This window comes from Notolepis coatsorum, assembly GCF_963971535.1.
Source record: "Notolepis coatsorum genome assembly, chromosome: 1".
Taxonomy (NCBI): domain Eukaryota; kingdom Metazoa; phylum Chordata; class Actinopteri; order Aulopiformes; family Paralepididae; genus Notolepis; species Notolepis coatsorum.
The window spans coordinates 109,943,525-109,960,440 of record NC_140165.1 but is presented as its reverse complement, the minus strand read 5'-3'; the positions used below and the strand labels follow the sequence as shown (position 1 = coordinate 109,960,440).

At 45.9% G+C, this 16,916-nt stretch overlaps 1 protein-coding gene across 1 annotated transcript in view; it reads right to left on the bottom strand.

Moving 5' to 3' along the window:
* Positions 1–16,916, bottom strand: part of LOC311247297 (equilibrative nucleoside transporter 2-like) — a gene marked incomplete at its 3' end in the record, with an annotated part of 116,511 nt that overhangs the window by 45,856 nt on the left and 53,739 nt on the right. Inside the window, exon 3 of the mRNA XM_084337656.1 lies at positions 14,568–14,649. Coding sequence (XP_084193782.1) covers positions 14,568–14,649 — 82 coding nt within the window. The remainder of the gene's footprint in view (positions 1–14,567; positions 14,650–16,916) is intronic.

Below are 16,916 nucleotides of genomic sequence, written 5' to 3'. Positions count from 1 at the left end.
AGCTCCAGCAAGGATTCTCCGGCCCTGCAGCTAGACCCTATATTCAGCTAGACCCTACATTCAGCATGCAAGGATTCTCCGGCGATGCAGCTGGACCCTATTTATAACGTTACGGTTCTTTTGTCAAATCACATTCAACATGCCCTCAGCTAGAATACGCATTCAATCAATGTTATAAGACATTGATATCAGGAGCTATCTGTAGCTACTGCTAGCCCGGTAGATAACGTTAAGACAATTTAGTTTACTGGGACAGATAGGTCTAACGTGAGCTAGCTAAGCTAGCTAACGAGGGAACGGAGGTATTATGCACTCGAGTCGACTATTGCTGGAGCATTTGTTGATATCAGCAGCTATCAGTAGCTAGCCAGCTAGATACCGTTAGACAATGCCTCGTCATGTATTAAACTAAAAGTGAATAGTTGACTGGGTCATTGTTTAAACAGTAACGGTAGCTCATGGAGGTCCGCTCTTCTAGACTAGAGCAGACTGCCTGTGTTGACATGAGCACTGCGAGCAGAAGCCCTTAGCCAATAGTATCCCGCTGCAGGGCTGGGCGGATATGACTCGTTGCCACGTTTTTTTTCAAAATAAGAGTATCATACGAACCTAATTGTTGCTAACTGCCGGAGCCATCGATATTATGACTGGAGATGCGCTTGGGGCGGAAATGAGACCCGCACAGATTTTCAAAATAAGAGTATCGTTATGAACTTGATTGATTACACGCCACACGGCGGGCAGCCCTCTAAGTGTCAAGCGCCAAAGGTAAAAACTGAGCGCCCCTGGCGGGCGGCAGGCTTTAGTTTCGGTCCCTGGGATAGTTAAAGCCATGATCTAGCAGTGAAGCGGGGTCGGGATGTTTGTCCTGAGGGGTCCTGGGGTGGGAGTGGGGGAATAAACATATTTTGTAATGTCTGTGGAAACTTATTTTATATTCTGTTTTTATTTGTTATTATTATTACTGTCGTTATTGTCCTGTGAAGTCTTGTCTATTATTGTTGTTCATTATTATTATTACTGTATTGCGTTTTGTCTTTTGCTACCCGGACATAACGTGTTATGGAGGAGACACGTGTGAGGAGATATGAATCTTTAAAATCATACGACCTGTAACTGCATACATTTCACGTTCAATCACCCCTGATCAGAGAGTGCTACAGATCCTTTTTTCCCCCCTGAATGTGTTCCAACTGTGCAGCAACATTTGCTCGTGGCACGACGTGAGAGAACACAGATATGGACCTTTATTAATCAAAATGCAATGAATGCATTTCTTGTTCAGTTGCCACATGATCCACATTTCTGTACCACGGGTATTTCTCTGTACTGGCCCCCTCGGCACCGTTGTTTGAGCATTTGGCATTTTAAAAGGTCTGTATTAGGCACTCATCCAGGATTCCAGCAGCACAAATAGATTCAATGTTTCCAAACAATGGACGCCATATGAAACATGCCTTACTTATTATGCTGGATTGCTGGTCCTTTGAAAACAAAATCGGTACGACGGGTGAGAATATGGATGAAACGGGTCCTACAGACCCTGGAGTTTTCCAGTTTAACTGCTGCAGCCCATGCATGAGTTGTATATATATATATATTTTAAGTTACATAAAAAAAGATTTGCTCCTACTGTAACTGAGGGGTACAATTCCCTGACTGTATTGATAAGTATGGTATTATTAAACCACTACCGCTTGTACTTTAACTTCTGGCCATCCAGTACATGATATAGATATGATGAACACTTTCCCACCTGATGAAACGAAGTCCACACAAATGTATAAATCGAATATTTTATATAGCAAAGGGTATATACAACGTTCACTTAATGACATTTATGATTTGAAATGCACTTGTATGGCAAATGAGTATTCGTAGGTAAATCAACATTGAATGTCCAATCTCTGGTTACGCAGGGAGCAAGTATACAATCTGGTTCGTTAGGGAACTATAGCGATGGTACTTAAATGATTATAGCTGGATACACTAAGGGGGGGGGGGGGGGGTCCCGCTGGTTGTAAGACAGTAGGGGGGGGGTTAGAAGAGCCGCTGGCGGTATCCCATCTGGCCGACGATTTCTTGGGAGAATTCAGAGTCCTGAACACGATGCCCACAGAACCTCGGTCCGCAGATGAATACAGCTGGACCCTCTGGTGGACGGTAGCTGCCGGTCCACAGATGAAGAGACGTGAGGCGACCTCACTCGGGGTAGAGCGCCGTCTCACCTGGACTCCTCTCCGGGGGGTAGTTCCAACACTCAGCAGTGTTGGCCGTTATCCATGGAATAATCAAAGCACCCAAAGCATGTAGATAATCCAAGCCGTGGAAGGCTCGCCGTCGTCCGGGTAAAGTAATCCAATGTACAGGTCCACTCGTCCTGGCCCGGGGCTCCTCGGATGCAAGCACCACACGTGGTCTGCCCAGCCTGGTTAAGACTCCAGATAACGTCAGGAACGATGGGGGTAATGCTCACTTTATAACTCTAACCGAACGATGCACCATACATAATAGACTATTATTAGCTTAATAGAAATACGTCCAACTCGACGGTATAGTGCCAAACTATGACAATTCAACTATTAATCCACACGATGTCTCAATGCCTATTCTGAGGCCAAGTAGGCCTTACTGCACCACACGTGCGTCGTGGGTGAGGCTTCGCGTCTGTTACTAGGTTGGAGGGTAAAGGACCAACGGACTAAAAGAAAGTTCTACTTTACTTGCGCCATATATATATGCGCTGTGAACAAATAGTACCATTCGTATTTCGCCAGACGTATTCCTACGCGGAACCGGGCTTGCCACGACATGTTGGTCGGCACGATTGAACTTGAACCAAGGGGCATGGCTGCTGGCGCCAGGTTCTCGTCCAATGGTAGAATGAAACTATTATGGGCCGTTAGTAGACTAAAGGGATATTCAGTGCATATTGTACAAGGAATATACAGGGGATATCAAACGATATACAAATACTATTAAATATATATCCATAAATAAATATATATATTCGGTTTAATCTGATCCTTCACAACAGCCGCCCCCTAATTAGTCCCACCTAATTAGCTAAGCAGAGACAGATTAACCGCACTGTCTACCGCTCAAGGTCCGCTGTAAGGGTCAGTCAACTCACAAAGTCATGGGGTCATGGTCATCATCGATAGTGTCTGGGAGTCGGGGCAGTTCTATTAGCCTCGCCACGGGTCGTGTGTAGGTTCGCCCTTGGACGAGTACTTCAGCTGCTCGGACCTTGCCATCGGCACCGGTGATCACTTTGCTTACGCGGCCAGCCGGCCACATAGCTCTGGGTAGTGACTGGTCGATAATCATGACGACTGTTCCTTCTGTCAAATTGTCTCTCTCTTTTACCCACTTCTGGCGGGTCTGTAGAGACGGTAGGTAGTGGAGTAGGAAGCTGCTCCAAAACTTGTCAGCTAGTACTTGACTGTACCTCCACATTCTTCGGCCGTTCGCTTCTTCAGGCCTGTACATTGTCTGGGGTAGCGCGGGGTCCAGCCGCACCATTAAGAGTGTGTTGGGGGTGACTGGGTCGACATCTGCTACATCACTGGAGACGTAGCCGAGGGGCTTGGAGTTCAATACTCCCTCGATCTCCGTGAGGACTGTCATTAGGACTTCCTCCGCCACAGTCTGGGCCCCAAGCACGGCGTACAGGGCTGTCTTTATAGAACGTACTTCTCTTTCCCAGGTTCCACCGAAGTGGGGTGCGTTCGGGGGATTAAACTGGAAGTCAATCTGGGATGGAGCGAGGTGGGTCTTAAGTTCTGGGCCCATAGCTTGGAAGCTCTCTCTCAGCTCTCTTTCTCCGCCTTTGAAGTTTGTCCCGTGATCAGACAACAATGTAGACGGTTTTCCTTTCCGTGATGTGAATCTTCGGAAGGCCATAAGGAATGAGTCTGTGCTCATGGTCGGAAGGAGTTCGATATGGATCGCTCTGGTGGTCATGCATTTGAATACAATACCCCACCGCTTCTCGGTTCCTCTTCCTCTCTTTATATACAACGGGCCAAAACAGTCCATGCCTGTGGAGTGGAATGGCTTGTCGCCGAGTTGGAGGCGACAGGGGGGTAGGTCAGCCATCCGTGGTATGCTGGGCTGCGCGCGCCACTTTCGGCAGTCTAGACAGGTTCGCTGGAAGCGTCGCACCGCTTCTCTTCCTTGAAGTATCCAATAGCGACGTCTGATCTCCGCGAAGACTCTCTCTGCTCCTGCGTGGTGTACATCCTCGTCGTATTTCTTTATGATCAGCTCTGTGACCTTGTGTCGGCTGTTCAAGACTATCGGGTACTTAATGTCATCCGGTAGATCGGGGGCTCTCCGCAGGCGACCACCCACTCTGATGAGATTATGGGCGTCACTCTCGGGTGCCAGGTGGAGCAGTCTGCTGTCTGATGGGACGGGCTTTCCTCCCTGTAGACAGTCTAGCTCATCAGGGAACAAGTCTCTCTGGGCTCGTTGTAGTAGAAGAAGTTCTGCTTCTTCGTAGTCAGCTGCTGAAATGTCAGTGGTGGACTGAATCTCTGGGTGGTGCCACAGGAATGTCTTTAGCTGCGCACTCTGTAGAGTAATGCAGTCATCTATGTTGGGGTCTGTGGAGGCGACTGTGCTCAGTCCACAGAACATAGGTTTCTTGTTCTCAGCCTCCTCTTTACTTGCTTCCCGTGGGGTGGGCGTAGGCCACTCTTCTTCCGGGAGCTTGAGGAATTCTGGTCCGTCACTGTAGATGTTGCGACGGGTGAGGTCATCCAGGGACATTCCCCGGGTGATGACGTCAGCTGGGTTGTGTTTGGTGTCCACATACCGCCAGCTCGCTGCTTCTGTTAACTCTTGAATCTCGGTGACTCTGACTCCCACAAAGACTTTGTATCTGCATGAATCAGACTTGATCCATGTGAGTACTGTCGTGGAATCTGACCACAAGATTGTTCTGTGCACCGGAATGGTGAGTTCACGTTGGATTAACGTGGCTAGATGCGCTCCTGCTAGGGCTGCGCAGAGCTCTAGACGCGGGATAGATTGTTGCTTTCGTGGGGCTATTCTTGAGCGAGCCAGGATGAAAGCGGTGTGTATCTCTCCTCCCTTCTCTTGGGCACGCAAGTAGGCCACCGATCCATAGGCTACTTCGGAGGTGTCACTGAAGACGTGTAGATCCATCTTGCATGTCTCTGGCCTCACTGTGGATGGGAAGTAGCTGCGGCGTATATTAACGCCTGGGAGTGAGCGGAGCTCCGTCTCCCACTCTCTCCATGTGGAGGCAAGGTGTGCGGGTATTGGGTCGTCCCAGCCCTGGTCCTTGTCCCACAGTGTTCGTACAATCATCTTTGCCCTGGTGGTGTAAGGTAGAATACATCCCAACGGGTCATATTGTCTGGCGAGTGTTCTGTACACACTCCGTCTGGTGGTCGGTATCGCCGTCGACCTTCCCTGCTCTAGAGTCAGGGGTTTGTGTCTATAGTGGAGCGAGTCTGTTTTGAAGCGCCAGACTAGTCCTAGTGTCATTTCTTGGGCTTCTCCTGGGATGGTCGCCATCCAGGTCTCGCTGCTGGCAGCCTTGTCCGCGGGGGAGAGGCTGCGCAATACGTGCGGGTCACTGCTGTCCCACTGCCTGAGATCAAAGCCGCCTTTGATCAGGGAGGCGCGTAGCTTGATTAGGAGAGCCTCGGCTTCTTCTTGAGTCGAAACGCTTTGTAAACAGTTGTCCACGTAGAAACTGTTCTTCACACTGTGTCGGACCTCTTCATCTGCTGCTGGGTCCTCTGCGACCTCTGGGTTGAGGTTGCGCAATACTGGGGGGTCGCTGCTGGCCCGCTGCCGGAGATCAAAGCCGTCTTTGATCAGGGAGGCGCGGAGCAGCGCACGACGTCGCCAGTCAATTTTCTTCTCGACATGCTGCAGGAGTGTGGTGTCTCCTTCTGTCGCTCTGGAGTGGAGGCAGCTAGTGGCTGCTGTTCGGTTGAGAGATTTAGCGAGGGGGCCTTGTAGTGTCCACCCTAGGCGGGTCTCGACTGCTGCAGGACAGCCTCGGGGTCCTGTATGGACCCGGTCAATCGGGACGATGAGGTCTGCATGGTCGGAGCCTATCAGCAGGGTCGGGGTGGCGCCGTCTATGAGCGGGATAGGTAGTTGACGCAGGTGCACATATTTATCCATCAGCTTGGCGATGGGGTAGGTGTACTGCGATAGTCCTATTTCTTGGCTGGTGAAAGCATTTGTAATCCTATACCGTCGCTCTGGCTGCCCGCTTGCTGCGATAGTGAAGGAGACATTCTCGCCCTTTATCGTCTTTAAATCTCTTCTTATTGTCCGAATCCTCATTTGGTTCTCGCTCCCCCGCAGTCCCAGCTGGGCCGCAGCGGACGCGAGCAGAAGGGTCTTCTCTGACCCGTCATCAAGGACGGCGTAAGTGTCCATGACTTTATCTTGGTAGCTCAATGTCACACGGACTACCTTTAAGAGCACTTGGGCGCCGCTGCTGCTGGCGGGGTCAATGTACATGACACTTGCCTTGGTGCCGCTCGATGGTGCAGGTGTAGGCCGTCTTCTGTTACTGTCGTGTAGTATATCTAGATGGGCTCCGTCACACCGACTGCACCTTTTCTTTAGGCGGCATTCGGCTGCCATGTGACTGCGCGCACATCGGTAACAGCGCCTGTTGGACTTTATCCATTGACTCGCTTCTTCTGCATTCATCTTTGTGAACAGGTCACATTGTGACAGCCAGTGTTCTTTCTCACAGTAGGGGCACACCATCTTCCACTTCTCTTTTCTCGAGGGGGTACTGTGGCTCTTACTGCTCGGTACTGACTCTGATTGGTGCATGACAGTCACCGATCTTCTTCCATCGTTTATTCTCCTGGGTCCCTCTCTGGAGCTTGGCGTGCTCCGCACGAATGTATCCAGTCGTAAGCTGCTGACTTCTCTCGCCAGGAAGTCGGCTAGATCAAGGAGGGATGGTTCGGGACCGTTAGGATCACGGTGGTCTCTCTGCCGCCTAAAACGCTCTTGTCTTGCGGGTGGCAGCTTCTCTAGAATCCTCTCGACGTTAGAGTTGGCGTATAGCTCATGCATGCCCTTTTCCCGTTGCGCTCCCAGCATCCCTACCAGGGACTGCACTTTGATTGACAGGTCGTCTAATGAGCGATTGTCTGTTGCTGGGGGTAGGCGATCAATATGCCTTATCTCTTGGATTACGTAATCCCATATACGTCCATATCTCTGGTCCAGCGCTGCTAGGGCCGCGGTGTATGGGGTCGTAGAGGTGGCATAGGCTAGCGCTATATTGTGCGCTCGCGGTACTTTCAGGTGCTTCAGTAATATTGCATACTTGTGGCGTTCATCAGCGACATCCACCATCATTGTCTCTAAGCACATCCGGAGCTCCGTGTACTGTGCTCGATTCTCATAGGTGAAGTCTGGAAACGACGGCGTGGCAATGTATGACGCCGTGGATGGCTGATACATCGGCGAGCGTTGGGGGAGAGACCTCCTAGGAGAGTCTCCTCTTGCGCCTCTCTGTGGGCTGGTACCGACAGGGTACCATGGCCCGCTGGTCCAGGTGCTATTCCTCGGGGCTGGTCGTGCGTCGTGCTCACCCGTGAATAGAGTCGGGGGTCTGTAGCGCAGCGCCGCGGGGGTATAGCCTGGGCTGTACTGGACCTCCTGGTCCGGTGGAGTACTGTGCTGTCGTCGGGCTTGGTTCTCCTCCTCTCCCTCTTCTTCTTCTATCAGGTCCTCTAGATCCTGTAGTCGTTTATTTTGCTTCTCCGCAGTGTATGCCGCTCCTTCCTTGTAGCTGGGTCTCGCTTGGACCGGTCTGGGAAGGGGGTCTGCGGGGGGTATAGGCTTGGTCTGTTGGTCAAGTTCAGGGTCGCTTGCTCGGTTAGGAGACGCTGCCCTTGACTGTTGTCTCGACGAGTTCCTTGAACCCCTGGCGGAGGGAGAGGGTGTTGCCTTGAGGATCAGCTGCTCCATTAGCTGCGCTTGTAACTTGTCGCGCTCGACTTCGCGCTTGGTGAGATCTGCTTCTCTTTGGGCACCGGCAGCGGCGCGCTGGGCGTCGGCCCGGTCTCTTGCCATATTCTCTTCCGTCTGAAGGCGTCTCATCTCCAGGCGTATGCGCTCTTCTTCGCTCCGTTGCTGTGCTTGGAGTCGAGCGCGTTCGCCCTGAAGTCGATCGCGTTCACCCTGAAGTCGATCGCGTTCGGTAGAGGCTGTCAGGCTGACGAGGAACGCCTGTTGTAGCATCCTCTCCGCTTCGCTGGGGGAAGACGGTTGTAGATGCAGATCCTGGGTGAGCCGCTCGTGGGGGAGTCCTGGAGCTCTATTTCCTCGGCGCTCTCCTCTTCTTCTTCCGTGCAGAGTTCTCTCTCTGTAGGGTTGTCTTCCTCCCGGGGCTGGTCGGGGACTACTTCTTCGGTATTGGCGGGGGGTAAAGGCATGTCAGCTCCCTCCTGGTCCCCACCGTGAGCTTGGTCAGTTACATTAGAACCCACTAGGGCCTCTGTGGTCGGGGAAACCTGGTCGTTAAGGTCAGACATAATTTTACTTTCTACTTTTACCGCGTTTACCGTTTGTCGAAGGCTAGGTAGTTGACTGACAGCGTAATCCTCTAAGTACTGAGGTGGCTGTCGTCTGCGCTGCGGGCGTTCTACGTTAGGAGGACCGTTTCGTGGAGTGTTCATCATAGGCCATTTTAATATTAATAACACTATATTAATATTACACTAGTTACCCTCCGGCTCGAAGGACCAATTGTAACTGAGGGGTACAATTCCCTGACTGTATTGATAAGTATGGTATTATTAAACCACTACCGCTTGTACTTTAACTTCTGGCCATCCAGTACATGATATAGATATGATGAACACTTTCCCACCTGATGAAACGAAGTCCACACAAATGTATAAATCGAATATTTTATATAGCAAAGGGTATATACAACGTTCACTTAATGACATTTATGATTTGAAATGCACTTGTATGGCAAATGAGTATTCGTAGGTAAATCAACATTGAATGTCCAATCTCTGGTTACGCAGGGAGCAAGTATACAACCTGGTTCGTTAGGGAACTATAGCGATGGTACTTAAATGATTATAGCTGGATACACTAAGGGGGGGGGGGGGTCCCGCTGGTTGTAAGACAGTAGGGGGGGGGGGGGTTAGAAGAGCCGCTGGCGGTATCCCATCTGGCCGACGATTTCTTGGGAGAATTCAGAGTCCTGAACACGATGCCCACAGAACCTCGGTCCGCAGATGAATACAGCTGGACCCTCTGGTGGACGGTAGCTGCCGGTCCACAGATGAAGAGACGTGAGGCGACCTCACTCGGGGTAGAGCGCCGTCTCACCTGGACTCCTCTCCGGGGGGTAGTTCCAACACTCAGCAGTGTTGGCCGTTATCCATGGAATAATCAAAGCACCCAAAGCATGTAGATATTCCAAGCCGTGGAAGGCTCGCCGTCGTCCGGGTAAAGTAATCCAATGTACAGGTCCACTCGTCCTGGCCCGGGGCTCCTCGGATGCAAGCACCACACGTGGTCTGCCCAGCCTGGTTAAGACTCCAGATAACGTCAGGAACGATGGGGGTACTGCTCACTTTATAACTCTAACCGAACGATGCACCATACATAATAGACTATTATTAGCTTAATAGAAATACGTCCAACTCGACGGTATAGTGCCAAACTATGACAATTCAACTATTAATCCACACGATGTCTCAATGCCTATTCTGAGGCCAAGTAGGCCTTACTGCACCACACGTGCGTCGTGGGTGAGGCTTCGCGTCTGTTACTAGGTTGGAGGGTAAAGGACCAACGGACTAAAAGAAAGTTCTACTTTACTTGCGCCATATATATATGCGCTGTGAACAAATAGTACCATTCGTATTTCGCCAGACGTATTCCTACGCGGAACCGGGCTTGCCACGACATGTTGGTCGGCACGATTGAACTTGAACCAAGGGGCATGGCTGCTGGCGCCAGGTTCTCGTCCAATGGTAGAATGAAACTATTATGGGCTGTTAGTAGACTAAAGGGATATTCAGTGCATATTGTACAAGGAATATACAGGGGATATCAAACGATATACAAATACTATTAAATATATATCCATAAATAAATATATATATTCGGTTTAATCTGATCCTTCACAACACCTACCATTAGTATTAAAGAAAGTCAAAGAAAATGTTATTATAAAAATAAGTATAAAAATAAATAAATTAAAAAATAAAAAATACTATCAAATACTGCTATACCATCAAGACTAAGAAACATAGTGTGATATATTTTGGCTACATCACCCAGCCCCATTACCTAGCAACTGAAAACACCATTGAAATGGTCTACACTGAAATCGGACCCCGTGTATTGTGTTATTGTCTTGAGTGATGAGGCTACTGTTACTGTTACATTGACGTTTACAGAGTGAGTCAATGCACTCAACTGTACTGCTGCTGACACACTGGAGGTAAAAAAATTTAGAGAGAGAGACAGTGAAATCTAACAAGACCATGTGAACGGAGGCCATGGGAACGTGCACACGTGGAAGACACGAGGAGGAACCTTATGATAAGTCAAGAGGGTAAGGCTTATAGGGGCGGATTTTTGTGGAATTGATCAACTGCTTGCCCTTTCACCACTAATAACAGGAGACAAAGGAAGCACTGGCGTGGCCCCACGTGACTCTTGAGAAGGTTATGGTGGCTGCCTGGGGTCAGAGGTCAACCGACTGCTAGCCATCGCTCTCTTAAAGTGCCGGTATGTGTACACTCTCAAGTAGGGATGGCCCGATCACGTTTTTTGCCACCAATACCGATCACCGATCGTCTATGAGCCATATCGGCCGATACCGATCGATTACCGATTGTTTTTGGTATAAAAAAAATATATATATATATAATTTTATTTTTTTAATAAAAAATATTATATAATCATACTTGTAGTTGTATTATCTGCGAGACATCGCCACCACGCAACAAGTCAAAATGCTCGCTATCTGCAAACAGCTCCACTGTCTGTGTGTACTCGAGTAGCCTCCAGCTACGGCCAGGATTCTCCGGCGCTGCAGCTGGACCCTATTGGTATACTGTGCTTTTGTCAAATCACATTCAGCATGCCCTCAGCTCGAATACGCATCGAATCAATGTTATAAGACATTGATATCAGGAGCTATCTGTAGCTACTGCTAGCCGGCTAGATAACGTTAAGACAACGCCTCAGTGAACTATTTAGTGGGACATTTCGTTTTGAACAGTGAGCTAACGTGAGCTATCATGCACTACTAGACTATTGCTGGAGCATTTGTTGATATCAGGAGCTATCAGTAGCTAGCTGGCTAGATACCGTTAGAAAATGCCTCATGTAAAAGTGAATAGTTGACTGGGTCATTCTGTTTAAACAGTAACGGTAGCTAACGTTAGCTCACGGAGGTCGCATGCACTAGGTTAGAGCAGACTATTGCCCGAGCTTGTTTACACGGGTGCGGGAGGGGCAGGAGGAGTTTGCAGCTCCGTGTGTCTGAGACTGAAGTCAGCGAGTGAGATCTCCGCTAAGAATTGGATCATGTTTTTCGATTGGTTTTCACGATCGGCAAAAATAAAGCATTATCGGAATTCACAGATCTTATATTTATACTGAATATCGGCCGATACCGATCGCTGGCCGATCGATCGGGGCATCCCTACTCTCAAGTGTACAAAACATTAGGGAAAACCTATCCTGAGTTGTTATCCTCACAATCTGTATTTCGGTTGTCTTGAAGCTTAAACTCGTCCGCTATGTCTCCTCTTCATCACATGAGGATTCAACAGGTCTGATCAATAAAAAGGATTGTAGCTTTTGGTGGAGAGAGCGTGAGTTTGTAATGTTTTGTCTGCTCAGTGTACATTTACTGCCGCTACCATGTTGTTTACAGACAGTTTGTAATGTTTTGTATGCTCAGTGTACATTTACTGCTGCTAGTTGTTTACAGACAGCTGTTGAAACATTTACTTGGGAAGGTGTATTTATTTATTGTAAAACCATCTCAATAGGCAGGTCTCAATTAGAAGCCCAGTCTACATCCGTTTATCTGGTTGCCATTAATGCTGCAAAGCAGTTGTTTTTACGGTATTTTGAATGTACACAGGGTTCCCACAGACATTGCAAAATGAAATTCAAGGACTTTTAAGTACTTTTCCAAGCACTATTTTTCATTTAAGGATGTCACTCGAAGGATACAATTCAAATGCAGTTTTTTTTAAAGCATCTTCTTGGCCTGCTTGCCAGCTAGAGCATCACATGCGAAGAAAAGAGGAGAAGCAGTTGGAGCGACTCGTCGGATTTAATTAAAACGGAACAAAAAACGATTTCTTGATTCAGAACAATTTGATCATGGATTAACAAAACATTCAATGTGAATGGTTGATTTGAATGTCAATGACTTTTTAAGCACCTCGTTAAAAAAATGGGCTGTTTAAGGCCTCGACTTTTTATTTTTTAAATCAAGCACTTTAAGGACCTTGTGCGAACCCTGTTTTAATGTGTTATGTGGCTTCATATGGGCGGGGCTTGATATAGGCATCGACTAAGGGGGGGGGGGGAGCCAATAGACATAAAACAGTAGATGCTTCACCTTCTGAGCCACCACTATGTCACCAACAAATTCATTGAAGTTTTATGCTATTTATATTGAGGCAGTGTTAGAGGTGTACCAATAGCTTGGCCTTCATCGATGCCAAGTCCTGAGTGCTTTAGCCTGGCTTTGCAGCGATAGGAGACACCAGGTCACTCCTCACAAAAATAACTAGGTCACTCCTCACAAAAATAACTAAGTAGAACGCATAAAACACTGGCTGTGTACTTACCATGGAGGTATAGTTCAAGTTCTTTATTTGTCAAATATAAAACAATACATGGACATTGCAGGTAATGACATTTTTGTGTTTTTCGAGCTCAGACTCAATGGTGCACAATTAAGAAACAGGTTTAGGACACTGATGGTGTACTTGCCATGGAGGTATAAAACACTAGTAGTGTACTTACCATGGAGGTATAACACACTAGTAGTGTACTTACATGAGGGTATAGACACACTAGTAGTGTACTTACCATGAGGGTATAGACACACTAGTAGTGTACTTACCATGAGGGTATAGACACACTAGTAGTGTACTTACCATGAGGGTATAACACACTAGTAGTGTACTTACCATGAGGGTATAACACACTAGTAGTGTACTTACCATGAGGGTATAACACACTAGTAGTGTACTTACCATGAGGATATAACACACTAGTAGTGTACTTACCATGAGGGTATAACACACTAGTAGTGTACTTACCATGAGGGTATAACACACTAGTAGTGTACTTACCATGAGGGTATAACACACTAGTAGTGTACTTACCATGAGGGTATAACACACTAGTAGTGTACTTACCATGAGGGTATAACACACTAGTAGTGTACTTACCATGAGGGTATAACACACTAGTAGTGTACTTACCATGAGGGTATAAGACACTAGTAGTGTACTTACCATGAGGGTATAAAACACTAGTAGTGTACTTACCATGAGGGTATAAAACACTAGTAGTGTACTTACCATGAGGGTATAAAACACTAGTAGTGTACTTACCATGAGGGTATAACACACTAGTAGTGTACTTACCATGAGGGTATAACACACTAGTAGTGTACTTACCATGAGGGTATAACACACTAGTAGTGTACTTGCCATGGAGGTATAACACACTAGTAGTGTACTTACCATGAGGGTATAACACACTAGTAGTGTACTTACCATGAGGGTATAACACACTAGTAGTGTACTTACCATGAGGGTATAACACACTAGTAGTGTACTTACCATGAGGGTATAACACACTAGTAGTGTACTTACCATGAGGGTATAACACACTAGTAGTGTACTTACCATGAGGGTATAAAACACTAGTAGTGTACTTACCATGCGGGTATAACACACTAGTAGTGTACTTACCATGAGGGTATAACACACTAGTAGTGTACTTACCATGAGGGTATAAAACACTAGTAGTGTACTTGCCATGGAGGTATAACACACTAGTAGTGTACTTACCATGAGGGTATAACACACTAGTAGTGTACTTACCATGAGGGTATAACACACTAGTAGTGTACTTACCATGAGGGTATAACACACTAGTAGTGTACTTACCATGGGGGTATAACACACTAGTAGTGTACTTACCATGAGGGTATAACACACTAGTAGTGTACTTACCATGAGGGTATAACACACTAGTAGTGTACTTACCATGAGGGTATAACACACTAGTAGTGTACTTACCATGGAGGTATAACACACTAGTAGTGTACTTACCATGAGGGTATAAACACTAGTAGTGTACTTACCATGAGGGTATAAACACACTAGTAGTGTACTTACCATGAGGGTATAACACACTAGTAGTGTACTTACCATGAGGGTATAACACACTAGTAGTGTACTTACCATGGAGGTATAACACACTAGTAGTGTACTTACCATGAGGGTATAACACACTAGTAGTGTACTTACCATGGAGGCAGTCATGAAGAAGTTCCATGGAAGCAGCGTTCCCAGGCCCAGGATGAAGAAAATGCATCCCACCAAGCAGCCCCTAAAGAAAGGTGTTATAGGTGACAGGAAACGTTATGGGTCCACAACACAGACAGCAGCACAAAACAACACACAAATACAATAATATGTTCAGAAAATTATAGTTTATAAATCTCTGTGAAGTAGGTAAGGTATATAAAATCACTAGAGCTATATGCATAAAAGCAATGGTCCATTTTTTAGACAATGGACAGTCGTTTTATTTTTTCAAATGGCAAAAAACTAAATGGGTTTAGATTATACGTAGGGCTGGATATATAAATTGTATACTTTTATGGTATAGATCGAATTGCTTCAAGCATGTTTGTTCCAAGATCTCTGTTCAACCACAATCCAAAATCATCCAAAATGTAACAAAGCCTCCGATTGGCTCACACAACGCATAACTAAAAACTAAACAAGAAACAAGCCGTCGCAGGTTTCCTGCACAGTGTCCTGCAAAAAAAATTCCTTGGCAAACATTTTTGGCAATTTGCCCAAAGGGACCCTGGCATCAGCCTGAAGAACCATAAAGTCAGTATGGCACGTTGGCCATTATGTGAAACATTATCATTGTAGCAAACACACAAAAGTGCTTTCTAATTTTAAAACAAGGAAAAAGAAAATCACTCATTATACTGGCTTTTTCAAAAGGACGATGAGGACGATCAGCAACTAGGGCTGACCTTCGAATTTTTTTTTGGAATTCGAAGCTTCAGGGCCGAGATTCGATTTTAATTCGAAGCTTCGAAATTTAATGTTTTTTTTTTTTAATTTTTTTTTTTATATATATTTGTTTTATGTTGTGGGACTTGTACAGCACTTTGTTCAACTTTGTCAGTGCTGTAAAGTTTAAACCTTTTTAAATCTTAGACAAACGAAACACTTTGCTTTAGGGATGCACCGATATGAAAATGTGCGGCCGATACCGATACTTCAACTAACACAATCGGCCAATACCAATATTTGTGGCAAAAATGAAAATAAAAAGAAAGTAAATATATATATATATACATATACATATATATGTTTTTTTTTAATGAAACTGTATATTTGTATGTCTCTAAATGTTTTGATGAATTGAAAATGGAGGACCCTTATGTAAACAAGCCGAAAGTCTTTTTTTGGTCTTCATCCTCCAGTCTTAGCACTGTTGTTGTATTGAGCTGTACTGTACCCATTCTGCAATCTGTTAATAAAGTTTTCAATCAATCAATCAGACAAATGTATAGAAAAGCTTTTATTATAACCATAACAAAAAAGTATCTTATTGTTTATGAAAATGTGTTAGCCCTATGCTTGACTATTATTTTAGGCATGGCAATAAATAAAATAATAATAATCAAATGAATAAATAAAATATTAAATAAATAAATAGGCTACACGTCTCTCTTTTTGTGTTATAAATTGTGCTCACCGATATCAACATAGGCCTCTTTACTTACTTAAAAAAGGAAACATCAAGAAATATGTTTATGGTATTCCATCATGCCATGTGTGTTTTTTTATATATTTTATAATGCTCATGATTATTGCTGAAGTCTGAGTCATACAATACCCACTGGCTTTCATCTTCAACAGACTAACTTGACTAAAAAGACAAAAAAGTTTTATGAGTTTTAAGAGTTTAAGAGACAGCACTCACTGTATCTCTCTCAAACAAAGCTCCATGTTCTCCAGTAATATCTCCATAATCTGAGTTTGCAATGCATGTATCGTGTCAAGTACAACAGAACCATTTTGATTTACAGTCGATTCTGCCAATTACGTCACACCGCTAGCACCCACCTCCTGCTGTTCTTACCACCAATCGGCAAGCGCCTATTAGTTTTTTACTTCCGGGAAGTCCGCCATTGATTTTGACAACAAAGCTAATAAAATTAGCTCCCCGCGGCTCACAAGTAGATTACCAGCGCTCCGCAGGAGTACTAAACGAGGCATAGTGATTTTACTGCAACAAATGTTTGTTATAATAAAAGCTTTTCTATACATTTGTCTGATTGAAAACTTTATTAACAGATTGCAGAATGGGTACAATTCAGTACGGGCTCTCTGAGCAAAGGAAGGAACTGAGATATGAATGACCAACAATGCTTGCTATGGTCGGGTAAATAATATGCTGATGTTATTGAACGTGTAACTATATAACGTTAATGCCACAAAACGAATGCCTTTGTTAATCATAAGTAAATTTGATGCAGTAGCGTGTGTGTGTGTGGGGGCGGCATTGTGCAGGTCGCTTGACTGAAACTTTTTTCAAAGTTTGAACGTGTGGGCCAAATTGACGCG